Source organism: Haliaeetus albicilla, chromosome 10, assembly GCF_947461875.1.
Source record: "Haliaeetus albicilla chromosome 10, bHalAlb1.1, whole genome shotgun sequence".
Taxonomy (NCBI): Eukaryota; Metazoa; Chordata; class Aves; order Accipitriformes; family Accipitridae; genus Haliaeetus; species Haliaeetus albicilla.
Genome location: NC_091492.1, coordinates 15,331,689 through 15,354,161, shown reverse-complemented (window position 1 = coordinate 15,354,161; position 22,473 = coordinate 15,331,689). Strand labels below are relative to the sequence as shown.

The 22,473-nt window shown below is 35.6% G+C and overlaps 1 protein-coding gene across 5 annotated transcripts in view; it reads right to left on the bottom strand.

Moving 5' to 3' along the window:
- LONP2 (lon peptidase 2, peroxisomal) overlaps positions 1-22,473 on the bottom strand; it is a 58,739-nt gene that overhangs the window by 24,447 nt on the left and 11,819 nt on the right. For 4 of the 5 annotated variants that reach the window (XR_011326520.1, XM_069793603.1, XM_069793604.1 and 1 more), the window contains exons 2-9: positions 22,043-22,277; positions 21,113-21,244; positions 19,656-19,778; positions 18,592-18,755; positions 16,953-17,047; positions 14,656-14,914; positions 6,532-6,673; positions 394-544 (exon numbers count right to left, since the gene is read on the bottom strand). Coding sequence is in view for 4 of the 5 variants with exons in the window: in XM_069793603.1 (XP_069649704.1) it covers positions 394-544; positions 6,532-6,673; positions 14,656-14,914; positions 16,953-17,047; positions 18,592-18,755; positions 19,656-19,778; positions 21,113-21,244; positions 22,043-22,277 (1,301 nt within the window). In the remaining variant the exon portion in view is untranslated. The remainder of the gene's footprint in view (positions 1-393; positions 545-6,531; positions 6,674-14,655; positions 14,915-16,952; positions 17,048-18,591; positions 18,756-19,655; positions 19,779-21,112; positions 21,245-22,042; positions 22,278-22,473) is intronic. The other variant, XM_069793606.1, reaches the window with a different exon arrangement.

The following is a 22,473-nucleotide window of genomic DNA, read 5'->3' as shown; positions in this document are numbered from 1 at the left end:
CTGTTGGTATGATACTTTGTGGTTATTCGTAACTTCATGTGAGCAAGAAGAATAGAATTTTAGCATTTCAAAGATCCCTTTATTCACTGGAATCTTCAAAAGATGCATCAGCCAACAGCCAGTTAGAATACAAACACAACAGCTAGTGAAAATATTGTTACAGAACGTATCTCCATATACCTGGAACTGAATTTTCCTAAATGCAATGCTAAATTTCATTCTCATGACAGAGGCCATAATGAAGACATCCTGACTAGTCTCTTTTAATGATTCTGGCCATTCAGTCTAGATTCCTGGCATGCTTACCTTAAGGAACTGCTTTTCGTTTCAGGAAGAACACCCCAATGTTGTTTAAGGACTTGCAATAGCCACTTTAATGAAAACACTTGTTACCTGGAACTTGAATAATTTCCATTCTGTCCAGCAGAGCAGGTGGGATAGTAGCTGTAGTGTTGGCTGTAGCTATAAAAAGGACTTGGGACAGATCAAAGGCTACATTTAAGTAGTGATCAGTGAAACCGTGATTTTGTTCTGGATCCAAGACCTTAACAAGAGTGAACACAAAATTGATGCAGTTGCTCTATTAGAGGTAAATAAAATATGCACATTTTTATTATATTCCATTTGCATCTGTCAAATCTGACTTTACATTCATAAAATATGTGATGAACATTACTAAAGCCTGACCCTTGGTATCTTGCCTCGCTCTGATTACCATAACTACATTCCACACCACATGCAAAAAAAAAAAAAAAAGTAATTTCCCTGTTAGTTCTTTTTACTGTTTTCTAAAGATGGCCGCAGCACTTCTCCAGTCATCAAGTACCTCCTGTAAGCTATCTCTGTGACCTACTCAATGGTAGAGAGTGGCCTTTCAAGGACTCTCAGCACCCTTGGAAAAGCAGCCCATGTGGTCCCATGGGTAGAATTATCTCAAGTAATCCCTGACTCCAATCCTCATTTGCTCCTGGTAGCTCTTCTTACTCTACACACACCAACCAAAGAGATCTCACTGTGAAGACCAAGGGGAAGAACATAGATTATCTCAGCCTTATCTGCTGTTACTATATCACCTTCCCCACTCACTCAGCTTTGTCCAGCCTTTTACTACCAATGTAGCAGCAGAAGCTCTTCTTATTGCCCATGACATCCCACGTAAGTCTTGACTCTAGGTGAGCCCTGGCTTTCCTAACACAATCTTTGCATTTTTATTTTTTTCCCAAATTTTGTGATAAAAACACAGAAACAAAATTAAACAAGCACTGTTATTCTTCAATAACAACACACAGTCTGACCAACCTCAAAAGTTTACTGCACAAGTAGAACTATGGCTTAAATAACAGTATTGTCTTCCTATTGCTTTTAGTACTACTTACGTGCACTAATGCAACACTTGCATATATTTAAGCTATTACTTGAATAAGCTGGTTTTCTGCATTAGCTGATAAATATTCTATATACATGGATCACCAGTGTACTAAGGTGCTGTCTTGTAGTTTTTTAACAGTGCTGAAAATTGGAAGTTCATTGTATATAGCAATCTACACTTGGCTTCTATATCACCACCTATGAACCACCTTCATTCCACCCCCCCCTTAAAGTACTGCCACAATTTTCCTTCTCAAATGAAGAATTATCAATGCTACACCAACATGAATAATTCTCATGTTACAAATAATGGGACCTATGCATCTCTCGAGAAACAGCACGCTGCTGTCAAAATAATTTATCTGCCTATACCCAAAGGAATGCACCCCTTGTCTTAGCAACTTGAATTATAGCCAAGAACAGTGTTGATAATTCTAAAAAACTGAATTGGAGCATTTCCTAGCTGGTTATGAAAGAAACAATTCTGAATTTTCATTACTCTTAAATTCTGTTCAGTCTTTGAAAAGTTAAAAATCTTTAGAACAGAAATGTTTTATGATCACAACAGACTAGTAAAATACTTTTTTTTTACAGAATGCCAGAAACATAGCAGAACTTTTTTAAAAACAGAACAATTTCTGATTTTATTTTGAAGTACTGCACAGATTTAAGACTAATATTTGGAAATGTATTGCGACTGTAATAAAATACAAGTTATATGTTCCCCTTAAAGGTGAAATCTTAAAACATACTGAAGGATATGTCTAAATTCTAAGACTAAGGTTGGAACTCAGTGAATGCTATTGTTCACTGGCTATAAGCTATTCAAAAGCTGCTTTTCTTACCCTCTTCAGCAGGCAGATGCTATCATTTACTCCCTTCTTTACTGATGAATTCAAAGGCCTTGAAGTATCCTGACTAGCCAAGTACACATGCATAATTCAATCAGTTATAGATGTCTCTTACCTCAACTAGTCCTACAATCTAGCCCTAAAATGTAGGGGGACACAACAATAAGCAGTGTATCCAAGCACAGCATCTACAAACTGTCTTCAAAGAAAGATCTATACCAAATATTAGTCTCACATTCAAAGTCTACTCTTGCAAATTTTTCAAAACTGATTTAAACAGCAAATCCTAATTCAACTTTGCCCCCCCCCCTTTTTTTTTATTTTACACTGGTAACACAGTAGTTTCACAAAATTCCAGTCTATTAGCTGAAGCATTTTCTACTACTTCCAAGGATGTTGAAAAACAATGTATTCTGACAGACCAAGTTGGTTTTTTATAAGTTATCTACATGCATGTTTATCTCTCTCTCCTTCTAGTCTGCAACTAGAAATCCTTACGAATACTATTAAAGTGCTAAACTGGTGATTATAATATTATTTACAAAGATATACAAAATATTGATGCTGTACTCATGCGCAAACAATACTATCCAATAAAGGTAAAAGAAACTAATCAAAACCAACTCGGATTACATCTAAAAAGGTGAATTATCTGAGATTTTCTACAAGGGCTAGAGTTTCTCTGGAGTAATAATTCTTCGTCATGGTAACTATTTCTTAGAATAAGACATAAAACAATACCACACCTATGCATTTAAAACAGATTTTTCCAAAGCAAATAGAACTGTTCTTCAGCTAGGTATCTGTGCTAAAGTTCAAGTTCAAAAGTTTTCAAAGATATTCAACTAATACAAAAATATTAAGTACAAAAAGAACATTCAGTGAACAAAACATCTTGGTTAATTTATGGCTGACAGTTCACATGTATACAAAGGCTTCTCTGTACCAGCTTTTTATTACCACAAAATCCAGAATAAGTTCCATGAACATTTAATTGGCTGGCTATGCTCCTGGTCTAATTTCCCTGCATACAAATACTCACTATCAGGCACTTGGATCCATTTCTGTTTTCTTGTTTTAAACAGAGGTCATCTAAATTTAGACTAAAACATTCCCTTGTTGATGAACAGTAACTGGAAACAGGAAGACATTCTGTTTTGCTTAAGGAACAACTCTGCAGAAGCACTAGAACTAAACACATATTTGGCAATTATAAAACAACAAGCTTTGCTTCCAACCTTACAGGGTATGGCAATTTTCTCCTTGAATATATCCCATTATAGACAGTCAGTGAGAATTTAACACACCTACACATTAAGGAAAAAAGGATGTGCCTTTTATACTTAATGATGGCACTCACCAAACAAGAAGCAGCAGTCTGAAAAACAAATGTACCAGTTAGGTGACCACTTACTATTGTTTGTTCTCCTACATAACAGCCACCTTTGCCCATTCCAGATGGACCATAAACCACAAAAAGCAGATGAAAATTAAGCTGTTATATCCAGGCATGAGTTCTCCATTAGAAGAGGTAAAGCACCTGCTTCAGGATGTTTAGACAGCAGTAGAGGGATATACAGATCTCACATGAGAGCAGCCCAGACATCGTTAAAAGAGCAATTATTTCTCCAGATGCAACTAATGGTCAATTAGCTACAACTTACATATAGACTGCAGCCCAAGCAGACAGTTGGAAGCTAACCTGACAAGCCTCAGCTGGAAAAATCCATGGCAGGAGCTGAGTTGAATATCACTGAGAATGAGGTTTTAAAATATGGAAAACAGAAACACCCCAAAGCAGCAACAAAGTATCAAAAATTTAAACATAAATAATTAAAAAATAAATTCATTTCATTTGCCCTCACACACTTGACATGATAGAAGAACAGAAATGCTAATTCTCTACTGCAAGACAGGGAATAAAAAATAAATTAAAAGAAACAGCAAAGGTTGAATAAAATTAACAATATTAATGTACAGATCTGGATTCATGATTGGAACACTTCCAAAAAGAGTTATTCACTTTCCAAGAAATGCCAAATCATTGCTTCATTACTGATTTTGACTGCCTAGCAAGCAACAGTCAGCTAGCTAAAAAAATTTGATTTTCAGGTATTTTTTATCCATGCATTGACTAGATTGAGGCCAGCTTAGTTCAATATCTAAAGGAGAAATGACAGAAGACATATCAGCAAACTCAGAGACAAGAGCTCATTACCATTAACAGCAAAGAGTAAATAAAATCCCGCAAGTGAAAAGTACAAAGAAAATGCATTTGAGTATTTGTTACACTCCCTTGCTTGTTTTCCTTGCACTTAGAGGCTTTTCATGCACCCTAGAAATGTGTACTACATACTTGAGAAATACACAGGTAAAGGACCATAACTGTCATTTTTAAAAGCTACAAAAGTGAAGCCATAGTATTTTCTAGCACATTTAAATTATTACTGGTTCATGTTAACATGCAAAGATCAAAACAGAGCTCTCAAACCATAGCCTGTTCATATGATGATTTTCAAAGAACTAGTTGGCCTTGTCAAAACAGTAATTTTAAACTATCTAGCAGGAAGAAAATAATGACATTTGTAGGATGTCAATTGACATTTCATTTGCAGAAAATCATACAGCATACAGATGAGCTTATGACACCCTAATTAAAGTAGCATTTTGCATATTCAAATCACTGTATTAAGCATTGTCAGTCAAAAAGTCATTAGAATGACTGTAGGCAAATATTACCAGAACTACTTTCATCCCCACCTACAACCGCCAAGCTACAGAAGTTACCACGCCTTAAGTCTGACAACTGAAGTGCTTCTAGGATTATGCCCTAAATCATTTCAGTGAAAGTGAGCCAGGCTAGCTCAAAAAATTTGGATAAATATCTTTTACTAACCCAACTCCTTTTGACTGAAACAGGTAAAGAACAATCACAGAAGCATTTCAGCTGAAACAGTGATAGGATGGTAGCCCCTACAGCCAGAGAGAACGTAAAAGAGAAGTAGATAGTGTAAAAATACAGCAGTATAAGGACATTCTAAGTGTGCACAATACCAAAACCATTAAGTGCACTAGCGCTACACCTGCTCTGGACAGCCTCAAGTGTTTCACCTAGCCCAGCCTTGCTGTGCCACTACCTTCCTCATTCCCTCCTTTCCTCATCATCAGTGCTAGCACAGGAAGATGTACATAGCCTGCTGCACTAAGACGCTGGGGAACAGCAAAGCTCTTTGTCTCTTCCCCATAGCTGAGGAGATGTTCCTTCCTCTCTCCAGCAAACTGCTAGAATAAAACCACTGAATAAGCAAGTCAGTGGAAGAAGGAATTGTACTCAGATATCATCATGTATCATACTCCAGGAAAAAAGAAGACAGAAAGAAGGTTCTGGCAACTCGTTACTGCTCTCTGCTACAGACTCCTCTGACACATGAAACCTGCAAGGCACATTCAGTAACATCTCAACAGTTGATGGATTTACAAAATATTCCAACAGTATCTCGCTCAAAGTCCTTACTTGTATCTCCTAGATTTTACTTGTGTCTTTAAGCAAGCCAAATTTAACACCTCTAAACTCTTTGTCATAAAATAACTACACCACATACTTCAAAATTAGATTAATTTATATCTTGGTCAGAGTCCCAGAATTTCAGAAAAAACACACTTAATAGCTGACTGTCATGGAAAGCAAACACGCACCACATCATAATCAGTCAAGGAGTGGGGATCTGTGACTTAAATGAAAAACTTAAGTTCAGAAAGTTAATTACAACACTAATTAAAGAATTGCTGCTGAAACAACAATGCAACTAGTTCATCTTACATGCTAGGTAAAATGCTTAGCTCCAATATAAGCTTGTACCTTCAAAAGCTTCAAAAATATAATAAAATTGTTCCAAGAAAGAAAGGGAAAACTTGAAAAAGTCCAGCTACTGTCTGGCTACTCTACAGTTCTTTCTTATAGCTAACAGCATTTGGTCATTAAAAATCAATGTCTTGAAGTCCCTCAAATATGTAACATTCAAGGCTTGAACAGTCTTCAAATATACAAAACACTTAGCACAAAACACATCCTTGTGTTTAAGTATAGATCACTGAGATTAAAGATATCTTGCTTAGCATACTATATAACAGCATTTGCATTGTGCACAATTGACAGAAATCCAACAATGTCAAAACATAGTAGCTGGTATTTGAATAAAAAAGCTGACACTGTCATGCTATCTTTTGTCCAGTGAATCCTCCTTTCCGAGTCCAGTATTTTAATTCTTTTTAATTACAAATGAAACAATGCTTGTAATTTAACTTCCCTTACCTCAAGCAAGGCTGCTGCAGGATCCCCCTGCAAGCTCTTCCCCAGTTTATCAACTTCATCTAACAGGAATACTGGATTGTTAACTCCAACAGTCTTCAGTCCATTGATTATTCTGCCAGGCATACTGCCAACATAGGTGCGCCTGTGAGAAGTAAATGTATATGGGGAAAGAGGGGCCAGAAGCATGTAACAGGAGTAGAAACATCAAAAACAAAACTCAAAGGAAAATAAAAGAATAAGCAGCATTATAACAATTCTTGCTTTTTTGGAAAACTTTTTGGAACTAGTTGATAAAAGTATGGAATATACATCTGAACTAATATAAGCAATTATAACAGCAGATGAAAATTCCACTTCCATGGTGCACTAGTTGGTCTGGAAAGATAAACATATGCATTAAAGTATATCCAAACTTTATGGCTTGCAGGCATTTTACATGATTCAGTACAAGCATCCTTGTACTGTATGAACAAGCAGAAGCAGATTTGGGAACCTCATTAATACTAACATTTTAATAATAATGATACTGGGGTTTTGTCATCACAACACAGTTCACACAGCATGTTACAAATTAGTGCAAAATTCCAAATACGCTGAACTGTCCCCTGTATATACAGCATGCTTTAATTAATACAAAAAATAATTTTATTTACTATGTCATTTCAACATAAAATAAAAAACTAGAACAGTGCAATGGAGCAAAAAAGTTATGAGCCTGAATTTATTCAGCAAACGTGGTAAAACCTTTTTTTCACAATGCACAGACCAACTACATTTTACATGCATATATATCCCTTGTTTGCTGCATTTATCACAGCCTTTTCTGCTTGTGCCATAGCTAAACAAAATACTAAAATTAAGAGTATGAAATGCTGGTCACTCAAGAAGAAAGAGATACGTAAAGTGCTGAATTACAGTACCTATCTCATGACCCTCACGAAGCAGATATGCAGCACAGGCCTGCTTTGCCATATGATCTGTTTCAATACAGTCCAAAATAAACAGGATGACATTTAGAAAGACGAAACCAAAAATACCATGGGAGTAATTTCAAAAGATACTAGAGAGTACTTTAAATATTAAAAAAACCCAACTCAAACCACACAGCAATGGTGTTGGTTCCATGTAATATTTAACCAAGGGAACAAATTGTAGTTACTGTATTTAATTCTAGATCTGAGCAAAAATAAAAGTTTTTAAGATCTTCTGAATAGCCAGAAATGCAACAGAATTTCAGTTTGTCTGTGACCACCTTCATGAGACAGCTGCTGAAGACCGGAGCAGTCAGCATGCAATAGTTTATCACCTCACTGCTTTTGTGTAGAGTCTTACTCTGCAGTGAGTGAGTGGATTCCTTTCCACTGAAGATTGTGCTGTATAACATTTACTACAGATCAAGAATCTGCATGGGGGAGCTATTACACTGGCATGCAGCTTCATTCTTCATCTGCACACAGTCAACCTTGCCAAAAGAATGAAAGGATTCTATAAAATGCAATCAGAAAATTACAAGACTGAAGCAGAACTGAAGTTCACAGAAATGAATCATTTACCAGTGCAACCAAATTAATCATTGTAGCAATTTGGGGGTTTCTTTGGGGGTTTTTGCTGTTACTTTTTTTGTTTGTGGTTTTAGGTTTCGTTTGTTTCATTGTTTGTTAGTGGTGGTTTTGTTGTTGTTTTGTTTTGTTTTTTTTTAACAAAAGATGCTTACTGCACTGGTAAATAATTTTATATGCTTCAGAGACAATGCAGCCTGACTGTTTTCAATATTCTATTTATGTCAGTAATAGGATAACATAATTAGGTAAACATTAACCATTCTTCTATCTTGCTTGGTACATTATTCTCAAGTGCATGCTTAAAGATGTTATACTTTTTTAATGCATGCTTGTGGTTTTATATACACAAAGTTTTATCTGATCCTTTTAAATTCTATAAAATTTTGAAATATCTATGTTCCATCTAGTTTTAAGAAACAGCTTTGGTTTATAATTGATGCATTTAAGAAACAGCTTTGGTTTATAAACTAAATGAAGGTAAACTGGGTTTCTCTAGTCAAGGGAAAGCACTGTGAATAATCACTTTTTCTCTCCCTACAACATCTCCCTGCAACAATACAGGTCAAAGGATAGTGTTAGGTACCAAAACATTTTCTGAATAATAAATCTGTTTGTTTATACCCACGCACACACACATACCACTTTCAAAAACTATTTTGGAGGTTTTTTCCAAATAGAAGCACTTAAAAAACCCCAAAACAACAAAACAGGAAGAGATTTTTCTTTCTTGAGATAAAAAAAAGCTGTTGTTATTAATAGATTTAAATAAGTTTTCTTCCCCCTCAAACAACCCTGAAAATAGACTTCAAGTCACAGTCATTTTAGATTCAAGTAGATTTGGGTATTTAGTGACACATTTACACTGGTGGAAGATTCTCACAGATACAGCATCTTTCAGTAAGACTTAACTGTTGTACACAATCAAGTTTCTTAACATTTTAAAATAAACCATACACTAGGTAGGCTGAAGTACAATGTATCAAGACCTGTGGTGAAGAAAAAGCAGAAAAAAGCAAATATACTCAAGACAACTTATGACAAGTCAAGTGAGATCAATAACTTGGAGAAATACAATTTTAAGAGTATAAAAATTAAGTGGCTTCTAAAGCAAGCAATACGAAAAACATTCTAACAGTGACAGAAAATCATTAATTTAATTTTTGTTATAATGCACCCTGTCCAAAGTAAGCCTTGGGTCATGAACTACTGTATAAAAAAACTTGAAGAGAAACCACAGTCCAACTGAAATGGATCCAATATTACGAAAAGGATGAAATGGTTCCCTGTACAATCCAAGAGTTCTTCAAGAAACTCAAAGGTCAAAATTAAAGGAACTATTGTTGAAAATATGGAGCAGTTCCACAAAATACTCAGTCTCCACAGAATTAGGGTTAACAGATGAGAAAAGTGCATGGTGGCTAGAAACATTCTGCTCTTCATTTTACTACCTGACAATCGACTATTCTCACTCTTCCTCTCTCATACTGTCATCTTCTTATTTGTATTTTCAATCATCCCTAGACATGGTAAATCTAAACAACTAACTGCAATATAAATATAAATGTTTAACTGATGTACAAAATTTCAAATAAAAGCATGCTTAAATTTATTTACATAATGTGATCAGGTATCACGGAATAGAAACTTGGACTATACATTTTAGGATAACAAATACCTAGGTATCTATTCATTCTTCCTATGTGTAACACTAAATCTGTGATGCATCTTCATTTATTAGAGATGGACCAGTACCTATTTCATTAATCAAAGACTCAAGATCTCCATGGCAAGTAAAGAATGCTAATGCAAACGTCATATGTAGGATGACAAAGAACAATAACGTAACATTCTACCTTGAAAATACATAGGTAGCTTGTTTTCATTTCTAAATGATTATTAGGGAACGCATCTCAACACGAGTCCTTGGTAAGACAGACCCTGCAGATATTTACTTATAAAACCACTAGAATATATTAAAATTACAAGCAGATATGGCCATTATCTGTCTGGACATTAACCTTTGCCTTGTAACTTGTGAAACTGAATACTGCTGTTTGTGAACAGTAGCCACTGAATGTGATGTTATTCTTTATTTTCATTATTTTAGCTAGGGTTGAAAGGAGAAAGAACAATATTCTACATTAGCATTTTTGATGATATAATGAAGCTTTGCTCATTTTTTGATGCACTGTTTCTCTCTATGCATTAAACCCAGAGAGTCAGCTGTTTTCCATTCAGAACAGGAAGTACAGATCAAGTTTCCTGGTTATCTCACTTGCATAGTAACAATTAAAAAAAAAACCTTAAGAGCTCATGCCACAGAAGGTCTGTAATTCAGTAATCTTTTTATTTATTTTTAAATCAATTTAAAAAAAAAAAAAACACTAGAGTTGTACAGCACGTCATTAGGAGCTACGTATCCTAGAAAATGCAAGAATGATAGCTGGGAAATCTAACCTTGCCAGCTCTCCTAATGTAAACTGAGAATGTATATGAATCTAAATCCTTAAAGCAGTACTACTATTATTGATAAAAACATGACTCACTTTCTTCATACTGTTCTAAAGACAAACATTTTTGAATTCTTTTTAACTACAGTGATTTTCAAACTGCAGAGGTAGGAAAAGATAACAAAGTTAATGCCACCAAATAAACTATTTCTGAACTTAGTTGCACAAGGTCACAGCTTATTTTTTTGCAAGGACAGACATTGTGTCTACTCAAGTGCTTTACAAATGTATCTATGCTTTGTAGTTGTATAACAAAGCTATTCCTCTCAAAGGTGAAACTGTTAGAGGTTTGGTTTTTTCTAGTGCAACAAGGCCTGTGCTGTGAACTTCTGTACTGGTGAGGAATCACAGCTTTTCGCACACAGATGCACCTGAACAAGTCTTCAGCACAGGCCTAAGCCAGAAGTAAACTATCCAAACTTCTAGAAACTGAAAAACAATGGTAATATAAGAAAGAGTGCTTCACATGGAGGTGAGAGGGAGAAAAAAGAGCTTCACAGTGATCTCACCAGCACCACTATAAATAAATGGCACAATTATATCTTTCCTTTTTAAAAATAGAAGACCACACACACATGCAACAGAGAAGATCATATAGTTCCTGTATAAAACAAAGTATCAGTAATGAGGAGCTCTTAAATGCAGCAAGCTCCTTGGAGAAAAGTTCTAAGTCATCCTTTAGGGTGGTTTGGTTATTTAAATTTTTTTTTTTAATAAAAGTTAACAACAAATGTAAACCAGCAAACTTTAACATATAGTATAGATGAGTGGTAAATGCAAACAACAGCTGGAGGATGTCTGATAAAGTAGTTCTGTTTTTGTACCAAGATGATGATTTCATTTTGGGAATGCAGAACAGTAGTTGCTACTCTTCACCCAATCAAAAAAGGACTCACAAACAGCAGCTGCAGGCACATGATCCACACTAAAATGGCAAAAACTGGGTGTTTCCAGTTACCCTAGTTACACATCACACAGAACAGCACACTTACTAAAACACCACTCCCCACCCTGCTGCCACCTAATAAATTTTATTTTGCTTGCTGAATCTATCAGTCCGCATTTTTCACTTACAACAGTAATAAGAGGCCAAAGTGAGTGCTTGAAAGTGAAACTGAACCACAGTCTCTTTTGTAACATTCTAGTATATTTAGTACATTCTTTAAAATGTTTAGTACATTAGTAGGTACATATAGTATCATTCTTCTGCAATGTTAATGGAATCATTAACTTAAGCCTTAAAGCCTAATAAGGAGCTTTCAGGAAAGAAAGAATGGCTCCTAACATGTCATATTAGAAAATCAGCCTACTTAACAGTAAAACTCAAGAGAACAGCAGCCTATGTCTCCTCCACTTTTAGACCACCTCTGTAATTCCTCTCTATCACTGCCACCAGATGCACAACATAGATTCACTTGACTGGGAATAACTTGAAGGATTTATTAATTCAAAAGGACATTACAGAGAGAGGTCCACAGAAGAGCTGTAGTTTTTAATTTGATTAAATCTTATTCTGAGAAGCAGAAAAGCAGAAAAAAAAAAAAGTGAAGCAGAATTAAAAAAACAATATGCAACAGTTGGTCTTGATTTTACCTATCAAAAACTTGCAAAAGCAGTCTGTTACAAGGGACTCCTCATACTAACTGCTCTAAAGTTTGTTTTTAAACTATACATTTGTTTGTTGAAGAGTAACCAAATGATACTCTTGCTAATTCTAGATAGTATTTTCCTTTGCTGATGCAAAATAAACTGTCTTATCAAATACTTCCCATCAGCTAATTTCAAGTTAATTTTTTTAATATGAAATTTATAATGGTTATCTTCTAACATGCATTAATAATTTAATAATGCCCTCAAAAATACTACAGTGACAGCCACAAACCCCTGAATTTAAAAGTTTTAAAAGGCCTCACTATCGCATGACTCTAGCTGTCTTTATTCTTTATTAGGTCTAAGTACAAGATAGAAAGCCAAACAAACCAAACAAAAAAAGGGAAAACAGTAAGGAATTACTGGCACTTGAGTAAGAGTTTATGACAGTTTTACTTTTATTCATAATGTCAATTTCACAGACGTGGTTTCCCTGTTAGAAAGGCTTCCCTGCTCTGCCCTGGAAGAGTTACTTATGTCTATGACGCTTAGTATTCAACAGCCTCTAGTGGTTTCAGTTCGAATAGCAACATGTTGAATCACATTTTAAACTGTTTTTAGGATCCATGCCATAAGTAGTCTGAAACATCAGAATTCTCACTTATTAAACAGTGATTACAGGAATAATACATAGTGAAGGAGGAGCACAAAGTTTCACTTCTTTTTCCACTAGTGTGTAAGTAAATGGGTAAAAAGGCCAGCTATTACAAAGGTTTGCAAAACAATCACATGCACAGAGTGCTGCTATGCAGTAAAAACCAATGCGGTAAAACAAATCTATCTACAAACCCCCAGTGGCTGCTGGGTATGTTGACTACACTAAGAAAAAAACTTACAAATGTTCTTTCAAGCTACAAACTCTACGTAAGTGTCAAACACTCTGGAAAACAAAACTCCTGCAAATTTGCCACAGAAGAATGTGCACAGGAATAAACACATGTTGCTCATTTTAGCAAGAGTGCTGAACTAAAGGTTTATGAAACAACTCTGAATTTTCAAGTTGTCATCAAGTACAAAATCACCATTTTGTCACTTTTTCATGTCTCATGTTCTGGTCTAAGAAGTGATCAGTAGTATATTATATTATAGATTCCTAGAAATACATTATATTCCAGATTCCTATAAGTTTATGAATATGTTAAGCACAAGATTTCCCAGTGAGTCTCCACATTCCCTCCAGCTGGGGCTGTGAGCTTCCACATTCTAATGTATTCACACATGCAACTAGCTTACACAGTCAGCAGTTTGAAGTCTCATACTACAAAATGAACTTTAATTAGGGCATTTCTTTTAAGTTTTCATTACAATTACATAGGGAAGTGGTAAGAATACCAAGGTCCTTTTCATGCCTTGAAAACAAGAAGAAATTACAAAATAACCTGGAATTGAAGAAAGAATGATGGTGTATCTGATGATTGAAAGTAGCAGCATAGCCATTGGGCAAAATTAACTGCTACATGGCATCAAAGAAATAACTGACAGCTTTAATTCACAATAATTTACCTACTGTTGTAAGGAGAAATTGTATTCAATAGTATGACTTTAAAAAAAAAACACAAACCCACATGGTTTTACAGATCTTTAGAACACTAACAAATTCATTATTCCAAATTTCCTATACTGTATGCAATAAGCATAAAATACGTTTAATGGGACCAAAAGTGCTGCACAGATGTTTGGCAGTTACTTATATACATTACCCATTCATTATGCTTCCAGTTGCAAGGAATGGGGAATGGACTAATATGAACAAATGGTTTAAAAGACTAAGAAGTAGATACATAAAGTAATGCAAGATCAAAAAAAGTCCTAAGGAAAGTCACCCAAAAAATCTCATTTGAAATCTTCCAGCTTAGGTATCCTTGTATAAACTTCCTTTTGAAATGGGAAAATAGTACACTAACAAGTTTGAGATACCAAGTAACCCAGCTGCTATCCTCTAGCAACTTTTAAGTATTACTCTCAGTTTCTCCTCCTGTTTTAGCAACAAACATGGTTATAAAGTAATGCATTGCTATTCACAGACTATTTTGTGTAACTAAATCTTTACCTCCCTCCTAAAAAGCAGAAAAATCAGATCCAACATTTAAGAGTTTGCATTAGACTTTCTACTGAATTTTACTTCAAAGTGCCCAGATGACTAAAGATTAAATTCCACTGTCCTGTATGACAATAAAGGGTAGCAGCAGGAGAAAGAATAAAGGCTGTATCTCAACACTAAACATCCATTCCCATTACTAAAATTCTCTCCTGAATACCACTGAATACCAAGAAAAATCAATTAATAACTACTATTGTTTGAAATAAGCAAAATTTCTCTGTATTAGCTAAACAATGAAAATAATCAATACATTTTGTAACAAACAAAAGAAAAAATTACAGTTAGGAAAGGAAGTAGTTACCTGTGGCCTCGAATATCAGACTGATCACAGACTCCTCCTAAAGCAATTCTGTGGAATTCTCGACCCAAAGTCTTTGCAATTGATCTTCCAACACTAGTTTTACCAACTCCTGGGGGCCCAACAAAACATAGAATGGGTCCCTTGAGGTTGTTTTTAAGCTGTCGGACAGCTAAGTACTCCAAAACTCTCTTCTTCAACTTCTCCATAGCATAATGATCATTATCCAAAAGAATTCGAGCTGCACGAATTTCAAGGCGATCTATCAATCATTGACAACAGAAAAGATATTAGCACATTTACCTTTAAAAAAATGAAAGAATTTATTCTACAATACAAGAGAAAAACTCTTTCTCAAACATGTTCATCAATGCAATCCCCCTGACACACACACGTATTTCACACAATGTTTTCCTAAAACAAAGGTATAATTCTCCTTTAATAAGGAAATTAGACATAAGTTACACGGATCATGGTACTGATAATGAAATTTTAAAAAACGCACCTTTTCACTGTGTCACATTGAAATCTATTTCAGATGAACTTAGTGTCTAATCTAGAACAGCAATTCAATGATAAGCAAATTTTTCAGTATTTGCTTTCTCACAGAAATAAGTCTGATCCTGTAAGGTCTTCTCAAAAGACAAATTCATCCCTATATCTTCAACATGTACTTATGACAAGGGTCTATAACTACCTCGCAAACAGAGCAAGATCTTATTGGCTTGAAGAGCAGGCTTTACTTGCTATGCAACACAAAGTGATTTGGCACTGTAAAAAATACCCATGTGACACTAGGTGTGGAAAAATCTTTTTTTTTTTTTTTTTTTTTACAATTACCATATTTTGAGATAAATGGTCAGGCCTCACCAACGGACATTAACTAATGCTTTGCACAGAGCAGGAATTTCTGGCACAAAGCAGCTGTCTTCTCCTTTGCTCTACAACATAAAGAGAGTAGGCAGGAAGCAGTGAAGTCTATCAATTCTGCACCCACCTACCCTTCAAATTCTATGCATTCCAGATGCGGACCCCTCATACCAGTGAGTGTGCATATTTCAAGTACAGACAATTGTAATTAAATTCTCATCATCAATCAAGTAAATTTCTGTAATAAACTACTGAACAAAAAATTCACTAATGATCATAATTTTCTATTGGATTTTCTATTTTTATATTCATGTATATTTTTATTCACTGAAGCTATAGAGTCCAAAGCATCACTCACATGAATATGAATACAAACTTTACAAGTTTGCTTAAAGTAAAAACTTCAAACTACATGTGACATGGCATAATTTTACAAGATTAAAGAGCAACTTTCACCAAAAAAAACATTCTGCTAGGACATGAGTGTCAACAAATACTTAACTCATGTTGGGATTCTTTGAACAAACCATAGAGATCTGCAAAGATCTGTAAGCAGATCTTTTTACAATTTAATGATTAAAGAAAATATTTACAAGATTTGTAAACAGCCAAGGCTCTAGTTCAAAACAGCCAAAAATTCATCACCATGCATACTGAGAAGGCAAAAGATAGACATGTTTCTGTTTGTGTGGTATGTTAAATTTATTTTTAAAATCAGATTGTTTTAAATGCCATTCAAAAGCCTCATTCTTCAGTAGCTGATAGAAGGAATTAAAATACTTTTCTCCAGCAGTGCACCTTCTGGAAAGTCATTTTGCCCAATTAATCCACTTGTGTTGGTCAGCAGAAAAAGCCACGTTTGGTTTTCTACACTCTCCATTTTTGCATACTGTTCCCATATTAATAGTATCACTCTCTACTCACAACTTTTGAAAACCGTGGTACAAAGCTGACATGATACTCAGTTTTTCTATTGTACCTGAAGTTTTTTTCATCCTTCTGTTCCTTACCAAACTTGATTAACTTAAGACATACCAGAACCTTCTTCAGCAAGATTAATGCTACATAAATGTACAAAAGCTTTTTTGTCTGACATATAAAAAGTAATTAGATGCATTTTTCTGTATTATTTCAGATACATGCTAGCACAGATTGTAAGTAATATCACCTTCATTCTTCGGTGTAGATATTCCTAATACTTTTAAAATTCACATTCTTAGATGTACAACTGAGCTACACAGGCTACTCAGTATACAGGTCTTACTTTAAGCCAGGTAGACCGTAAGACTTCAGTAACATATTAATGACATTTTTACAACCAGACAATGACACAAACATTTGCAAGACAAAACTAAGTACATAGTGTTTATATGATGGTTACTCATCCTAAAATGTCTGCACAAGTGACAAAAAAAACCAGAAGGGTTTACCTTTTGTACTCTTGTTCCATGGCAACTCTACCATCAGTTCCAAGTAATTTCTTGTCAAAGCATATTCCGGCATAGACTGAGGCATCTTCTTTAATCTGGAAATATATGCACAGAATTCATAAGGCTAACCAGGAATTAACTGCAAAGTAGGACTCACCTGCACCTATCTGCTCGAGATTAGGAAGGCTCTACAGAGAGATCTGGACAGGCTGGATTGATCGGCCAAGGCCAACTGCATGAAGTTCAACAAGGCCAAGTGCCGGGTCCTGCACTTCAGTCACAGCAACCACATGCAGCGCTACAGGCTTGGGGAAGAGTGTCTGGAAAGCTGCCCGGCAGAGAAAGACCTGGCGCTGCTGGTTGACAGCCGGCTGAATACGAGCCAGCAGTGTGCCCAGGTGGCCAAGAAGGCCAACGGCATCCTGGCCTGCATCAGAAATAGTGTGGCCAGCAGGAGCAGGGAGGTGATTGTTCCCCTGTATTTGGCACTGGTGAGGCCACACCTCGAGTCCTGTGTTCAGTTTTGGGCCCCTCACTACAGGAAAGACATCAAGGTGTTGGAGCATGTCCAGAGAAGGGCAACAAAGCTGGAGCATAAGTCTTCTGAGGAGCGGCTGAGGGAACTGGGGCTGTTTAGTCTGGGGAAGAGGAGGCTGAGGGGAGACCTTATCGCTCTCTACAACTACCTGAAAGGACGCTGTAGTGACGTGGGTGCTGGTCTCTTCTGTCAGGTGGCTAGAGACAGGACAAAAGGAAATGGCCTCAAGTTGCAGCAAGGGAGGTTTAGGTTGGATATTAGGAAAAATTTCTTTACTGAGAGAGTTGTCAACCGTTGGAACAGGCTGCCCAGGGAAGTGGTTGAGTCACCATCCCTGGAGGTATTCAAAAAGCATGTAGACAAGGCACTTCAGAACATGGTTTAGTGGGCATGGATGATGGTTGGACTCGATGATCATGAAGGTCTTTCCCAACCTAAATGATTCTATGATTCTATGAAGATATTTAGCTAACTTGAGGTCATCAGCATACTCTCTTACTTTCTGACAACCATAATAATAAAAGAGCAAGCTCTTTTACTCCTAATTGATTACTCCATCAATTAGGAGATTGCCTTTGCATAATAATAGCTAATTTATAGGATACAAACAAATGGAAAAGAGTCAGTTCCCTATGCATACAAAATGCATGCACCCATGCACCATGATATATGCATCCTCACTGAAAAAGAGGTTGTTAACCATGGATAGCTCAGTTACCCTCTCACCATAGAAAAACAGAGGGAAAAAAAGACTCAATAAATGGGTCAGTTTATTCATTAATTATTAACAACTGCAGTTGTTATTTAGCTTTTTTTTTTTTATCTTAACTTCATAACATGGAGGCTTAGAGCTTACAGCTTAATGCTATATTAATATATAAACCGTATCTAGAAGACTTCCTATTTCTTTGTCATCACCTCTGATGTTCCAAAAGGATGAAATGATGAAATGTATAAGCAAAAAACAGCACTCTACTAAATTTTTAAAAATCATTTCCAAAACACAATCAACACAAACATATCATCAAATAAGAAAAGGTTAATGCAAGATTTGTTTTAAAAAATAAACTAAGAAGAAATCACCATTTGAAAGTCTCCTACCTTTTTATTTCCTTAAGACAAACTTTAAGAGCTTGTTCTGACATACTGGATGTTCTAATCTTTTTTTCCAGCATGACAACATCATCATTATCTGCTTCTTCCTCCTCATCTTCTGTAGTGCTTGGAATGTGATTGATTCTTCTATTAGGACGAATAGTTACGACCTATAAAATGGAAAACAGACCCAGAGAATAGTATCAGGTTTTGTTTTTTAAATAAGGTGTGTACTTTGGCTTTGAATGGAAACCATGACAAAAACAGGCAAGGTGCTGAGAGCGCCTCTTTCATAGAAAAATTCAGAAGATATTAATCCAATAAATAACTTCGCAAAGTGTTATTGGTACTACTTCAAAAAGTTACAGTTCTTATTTTACTGTATATATTTCCTAAGTGCATTTATCATCTACCCTAAACTAGCAGATAACAGAAGACAAGAACAAAACTGAAAAGAGTTATTTGTGATTTTTTGGGCATTGCAGCCCATCATATTAAGCAGAATAAGCCTAATCTTTACAAAATGCATAAGTCTTCTCTCTTACCTTTTTTAATTTCTCGGTTACTTCCTGTTTACTGAACTGTGTAAGTAAAGTTAGATGCAGCAAAAGTCTTAGCTGCCCTAGTTTAGCAAGCTACATTTTACAACACACATTCTTTATCTGTATTTCAAAAGCTATCATTCATCTGCAATGCCATTAGTAAAAGGTACACCTTTCACTGCACAGGCCAAAACTCAGTGTGTGCATACCATGCATGTAAACTGGGCATCAAATGACTCTTTAAGGGAACCTGAGCATTTATTCAATGTCAGAAAGTGCTCAGATTAAAAATTAAATAAATAAATATAAAGTCTATGCAGTTTAAAAATAATATTTTCTCTTTTAGGTATCTGAACAGCCAAAGTTGCCAGCTGGGTGTTCTCTGCAACTCCAGACTGACCATGAAACGTTATGGCTATAGATTAAAACTTTGCACAGCCTAAAATTTTGCACGTTCATTAGCCTATTAAAAATGCCTCTTTATACTTATTTAGGATGTTTAAGTATCCCACATTTAAAGGTCCATACCCTTTTATCATCATCCTGTTTGGGCTTTCTTGTTTTCTGAAGCAGCTTCAGGCCTTCAATCTGTCTAACAAGCAATGGTATAGTCATCTTGAACCGTTCTTCCAGCCTAACAGCATCTAAAATCTAAAAGCAAGGAGTTATAAGCAGCCAACAAGTTCACGCTGATGGATCATTAGTTTGGGGGAGGGTAACACAGAGGGTACTGTTACTGTCTTTTGACCAGAGTTACAGAATAGATGGTTTAGGAAAAAAAAGGTAGCAAGAAAAGCAATGAGAATACAGCACACAAAATCTAGCCTCAAGGCTCTGGATGCCAAAACTAGAAAGCACTCCAAAATAAAAAAACACCTCTTTTATCCTGTCTGTTTTTAAAGCGCCTTAATATTTCAGTGGCATTTTCTGTGGCAAGCATCTATGAGTATTCTATTTTTTCAATTACTGAGTCTCAGGAAAGGGCTAGCCCTCTAAAAGTTACAGCATGATCTCCTTGGTTAACCCAGAAAAAAAAAAAAATCACCTTATGCTTTAAGGTTTTTTTTTGTTTGGTTTCCATTTTTTGCTTATTTTGTTTGTCTTTTAAAATTTTATACACTATTCCATTTTTATGTTTAATGAAGCTGATATGTGGAAATGGGTAGAATTTGACTCTTCAGTATTTCCATAGCTTCCACTAGCTGCTCTTTTCTTTAGCACTTCTAACAAAAAACAAGGACATGGTAAATTTAATGACTAATGTACCTTCCTCCAGCAGGATATTCAGCTGCAGTACACACCTTCACTTCAAATTACTGCATTAATTTCTATTTGTTTGCTTTGAAAGAACCTAAGTTATGCTTTCAATTCAAGGTTGAACATGCAGCACTGGCAGTGGCAAAAGAAAAGGAACAACAAAACTTCTGAACACAGCAAGCAAATATAGAAATCAGACTAGTAAGCATCAAGCCATAGGCATCATTTTTACATAAAGTTATTTTGACATATGATGCAAATTTAACCAGTATCTCAATATTTAAAAAAGCCCACACTTCAAGATGTTTTTAAAAAGATTAAAAAAAAACTGGTTCTGAAGCTGTTGGTACTAAAAGATATATAACGATCTGTCAACTGTGACAACTAAGCAAGATTTCAACACAGTTTGAAGAAAGATTTATCATCTCTACCATGAGAAGGGGAAGTCCTTCCCTTGTACTTATTGTTTAGTAAAATGAACAGTTTCCAATGCTAACTAATTTACCTACTAGGTGAGTTCTGACATAGAGATATATAAACACTTTAAACAACACTACAAAAACTTTTTACAACTATTCATACTCAGTTGTAACACAAATACCTTCTGGCGCAACATTACTGCTGTGCAGTCTCAAGTGTAAGCAATTTCAAAATTACCTAAAAGTGATTAACTGTAAAAAAAATAGCAAACGCCTAATTCTCCTTAAAAAAGTTTAAGAATGTAATACCTGAAGCTTCTCTTGATTGGATGTACGGATGATAGAAGTCAGTATGTCTGGCAAAGCTTCTCTAGGCAGATTGTCCAAAAGACGTCTCAGCTTTGCGACTGCAGGAACAGACATATCCAGCATCTCAACCAACTGTAAGGAACACAAAATGAACAATATTCATTGCTGCTATGTTTCTTTTTTATTTAAATGAGTATCTGACCTAAAAAGGATTGCATCTTTCAGTATGAAATGTGTCTAGGTACTTTGCCAAAAAGCTACTGAAATAAATAAAAAAAAAGTTCACAGAAGAGGCACTAACTCAGCATAGGGCAATCAAGACTTTGGGCTTTCTGCTTGTTTGAGAAGTTAAAAATTACCATCATTGTTTGCAGCACTTTTTTCAATGCCTAAACCTCTTACTTCCCCCCACACACCCTGATTAAAAACTTTCTCAGTTATCTTAACACTATGATGACTCTTTTTCTGTACATCCTTTAAACTCAAATTCATTATACCTGGGGACATCTGTTTTATAATCAAGGCTCTAGAGGGGTTTTTTTCCCCCTTCAAAAATTTTAAAAAAACGAACCCTCACAAAACCCCAACCCATTGTGTGTATATATATAAAATCCTAGAAAAAATTAATCAGAAGTACTCCTTTTACTAGAGTGCATTTATAGTATTGCTACATATGAAATAATACCAACTTATCATAGCACTAACATACGCAGTTAGACTCATCCTACAATGAGCTGTATAGACACCCTGGAACTCCACACAGAAACTTTAAGCTATAACAAAAATATTTTGTAGCAGAAGTACTGAAACTCTACCAGTCACTGAAAAATATAAGAACTACAGAAAGAGAAGGGCAGATAGGAAACCAAAACCCCCAAATATATGCATAAATACATTGATATATGATACATAGAAATTAAAACAATTTACCTGCACTGCATACTTGTAGAATTGTTCTGACAATTCTCCAAGTTGCTCCTCAGACTTGTGCTGATTAGTAAACTGCTCAAGTCGATCTAACTGTTCAACTTCAGCAACAGGATACGGCTTCTCTTTCAGCAGCTGTAGGATCTGGAATCGGCAGAGGCCCGTAACCAGCAATGTATAATGTGGCTTGGGCCAGTTGCTACCAACCACCTGAACTGCCAAGGCAGCAGTGCCAATCCTAAAAACAGATCAAATCTTCATATTATTTGTCACCTTCCACAGAACATTTTGCATGCCCCTCCCTTATCAAGAAGCAATCAAGCTATAGGTTGCAAGAACCTTCTGGGTCATAGTTCGTTACCATGAAAGGCAACCAAATTATACAATTTTCTTTGTAACGCAGATTGCAAAACCAAACTGTAAAACCTGAAAAT